This window comes from Arachis ipaensis, chromosome B04 (assembly GCF_000816755.2).
Source record: "Arachis ipaensis cultivar K30076 chromosome B04, Araip1.1, whole genome shotgun sequence".
Classification (NCBI taxonomy): domain Eukaryota; kingdom Viridiplantae; phylum Streptophyta; class Magnoliopsida; order Fabales; family Fabaceae; genus Arachis; species Arachis ipaensis.
The window spans coordinates 79,014,365-79,017,137 of NC_029788.2; the positions used below are offsets into that span (position 1 = coordinate 79,014,365).

General features: G+C 44.5%; 1 protein-coding gene across 1 annotated transcript; it reads right to left on the reverse strand.

Annotated features, from left to right (window-relative positions):
- Positions 236-1,720, reverse strand: LOC107636598 (serine/arginine-rich splicing factor 11-like). Its single transcript, XM_016340097.1, has 2 exons — positions 1,106-1,720; positions 236-325 (listed from the first exon to the last, which is right to left on the reverse strand). The coding sequence occupies exons 1-2, from the start codon at positions 1,718-1,720 to the stop codon at positions 236-238; spliced, it is 705 nt and encodes a 234-aa protein (XP_016195583.1).

Here is a 2,773-nt window from a genome sequence, read left to right on the forward strand (position 1 = left end):
CTTCCGAGGATCACGTTATAGGCTGTGGAGTCTTTTAGGACTACGAATTCAGATAGGATTGTCTTCTTCTGGCTGCTCGTTCCTATGGTGATGGGAAGTGTGATTGAGCCATCTGGTTTGAGGAAGTTGTCTCCGAGTCCCGTGACGCCGTGGCGGTGTGTTTGGAGGTTGTCGTTGCGGAGTCCGAGTTTATCGAAGGCTCCTCGAAAAAGGATGTTTGAGTCTGCCCCGGTGTCTACCAGTATCCTTCGTACGAGTCCTGTTCCGATTCTAGCTGAGATGACGAAAGGGGCATCCTCGGCTGAGGTGCCGTGTTGGCAGTCCTCTGGTAAGAACGTTATCGTATTGTCGGCCGCGGAGATTGGGACTTGGTTCCTTATAGCCATTACCTTGAGGTCTTTCTTCATTGTTAGTTTTGACTTGCTTGATACGTCCTTGCCTGTGATGACGTTTACTATGATGGTTGGATCTTCCTCTGGGCTTTCCCTGGGGGGTTGCTTTTGGGTTCTCGGGTTACGTCCTTCCCTCTCCGACGACCTATCTCTCTCCGCGCGTCTCGGTTCTCTGATGATTTTGGCAAATTCTGGGAGTTTGCCGTCTCGTATGGCTTGTTCAAGGGCGTCTTTAAGGTCGAAACAATCTTGTGTTCTGTGACCGTAACCTCGGTGGTATTCGCAGTAAAGGGTCTTGTTGCCTCCTGTCCTTTCTTTGAATCTTTGGCGACGTTCTGGATCTCATGCATGGTCCATACCGATCTGGTGGTGAGGTGTTTGCGAAAATCTTCGTTCATTAGCCCATTGGTCAGGCAAAGGCTTGCGACGGAATCCGTGAGTCCGTCGACCGTTAGGCATTCGTCGTTGAAGCGGTCGAGGTATTTTCTTGTGGATTCCTCTTGTTTTTGTGTGACCCCTAGTAAGCTGATGGGGTGTTTGGCTTTAGTGATCCTAGTAGTGAACTGGGCCATGAACTTTCGTGTAATATCGTGGAAGCTGGCTATGGATCCGTTCGGGAGGGCGTTGAACCATTTGATCGCTGGCCCGGCGAGGGTTACCGGGAAGGCTCTGCATCGGACCGCGTCGGCCGCTCCTTCTAGGTTCATTCTGGCCTCAAAAGCCGTTAGATGTTCTTGGGGATCCTTAGTTCCATCGTACTTCATATCGGTAGGTTTGTCGAAGCCTTTGGGGAGTTTTGCCCTTAGGATTCTTTCTGTGAAGGGTGTAGCTCCCATTATTATATGGTCGTTTCTTGTGCGTTTGGTGTTTCGGTCCCTCCGATCTTCGTCTGAGTAGTGTTGATAACTCAGATCTCGAGAAGCGCTGCGGTTATGTTTCTTGTTGTATCGCCGTTCTGGCGATTTCTCGTGTCTGTGATCGCGTGATGAGCTGCGACCGTCTCTTCTGTCGTGTCGTCGGGTTGGCGACCTACCGCGGCGAGATCTTGATCTGGAGGTTGCATGGCTTCCGTGCTCGTTGTTGTGTTTTCCTTTATTGGTTATCTTGCCTTCGAGATCCTGAACTCGGAGGCAGAGATCCTGGATGATCTGCGCTGTTTTGTCGCTGGCTTTCTCAGGATGTCGTCGGTCCGTGAGGTCGTGATCGTTCGCGTTTTGGATAGTGCTTGCTATTCTTGCTTGGTTTGTGACTTCACGGTGCTCGGGGGTTGGGTTAATCGGTTGTGAGTCATCCTGGCTTGAGGGGGTTTCCTCTAGGACGTCCCCCATTGGGCCCAGCTGGCGCAGGTTCCCCACAGACGGCGCCAATGTACGAGATGTCTCTGGTACGGTTTGAAGGGTGGATCGGGAACCTGCGGGCGAAGCCGGAACCGGATTGTTTGATTGGAACAACGGGGGGTGGTACCTGCAAAGACACTCCGACGCTCAAGTCAGAATGGATTTAAGAGGCAGAAAGTATGTGGAATGGATGAATACCTGGAGGGACCTGGGTCCTCTATTTATAGGTGATGGCGAATATCTTATCTTATCTTATTTGGCTGAGATAAGGGAGATGTTTGAATTCGAAAGTTGGTTAGGAGCTTGGGAGGGCCGGTTCTGGGCCTTCGGGTCGAAACGGGTTGTACCGGGTAACCGGGTATGCGGGATCCGTGGGTCGGATCCGTAACAATTATTAAGAAGAGTTTACCTGGATAATATTTAAAGAGGATTATGGCTATTAAAGCTAATTTTCAAAAGAGCTAATAATCTTTTTTTTTATTTAACAAAGTTATTTATGTAAAAAAAAAAAAATTTATGTACGTGGAGTTTAAATGCACGTGTTACATTGCATTTGTAAGTTCTAATTAGTAATTACACAACTTCCTAATCATGGCTTTTTAACTAAGAAGTGATCATTTCTAAAATTTATTATTAAAATATTAATCTTTTTAATTATTTATTCAGTATTCAGATTTTTAATAATATAAAATTATATCTATTAATATAAAATTACTTATTTTTTTTATTAATTAAATATTTAAATTTTAATAAAAATATTGACCTTTAAATGTTTTCTCGTTGTTATTATATTTTGACATGCTTACTGAAACACAAACACACTTTTTCCTAGAAAAGGCTAAGCTTATTAAAGGCGTTTTTGTACACGTATTGTGATAAAACATTTGCTAATTACAATATAATCGGTATTTATATTGTCGTTTAGAACTTTACATTGATTTAAAAGACAAAATGGATACAATTTGTAACTACTTGAATAATATGGCTTGATTTTACTAAGCCAATTGAATTCAAACTATTGTGGTTTAAATTTGAACGACTTAT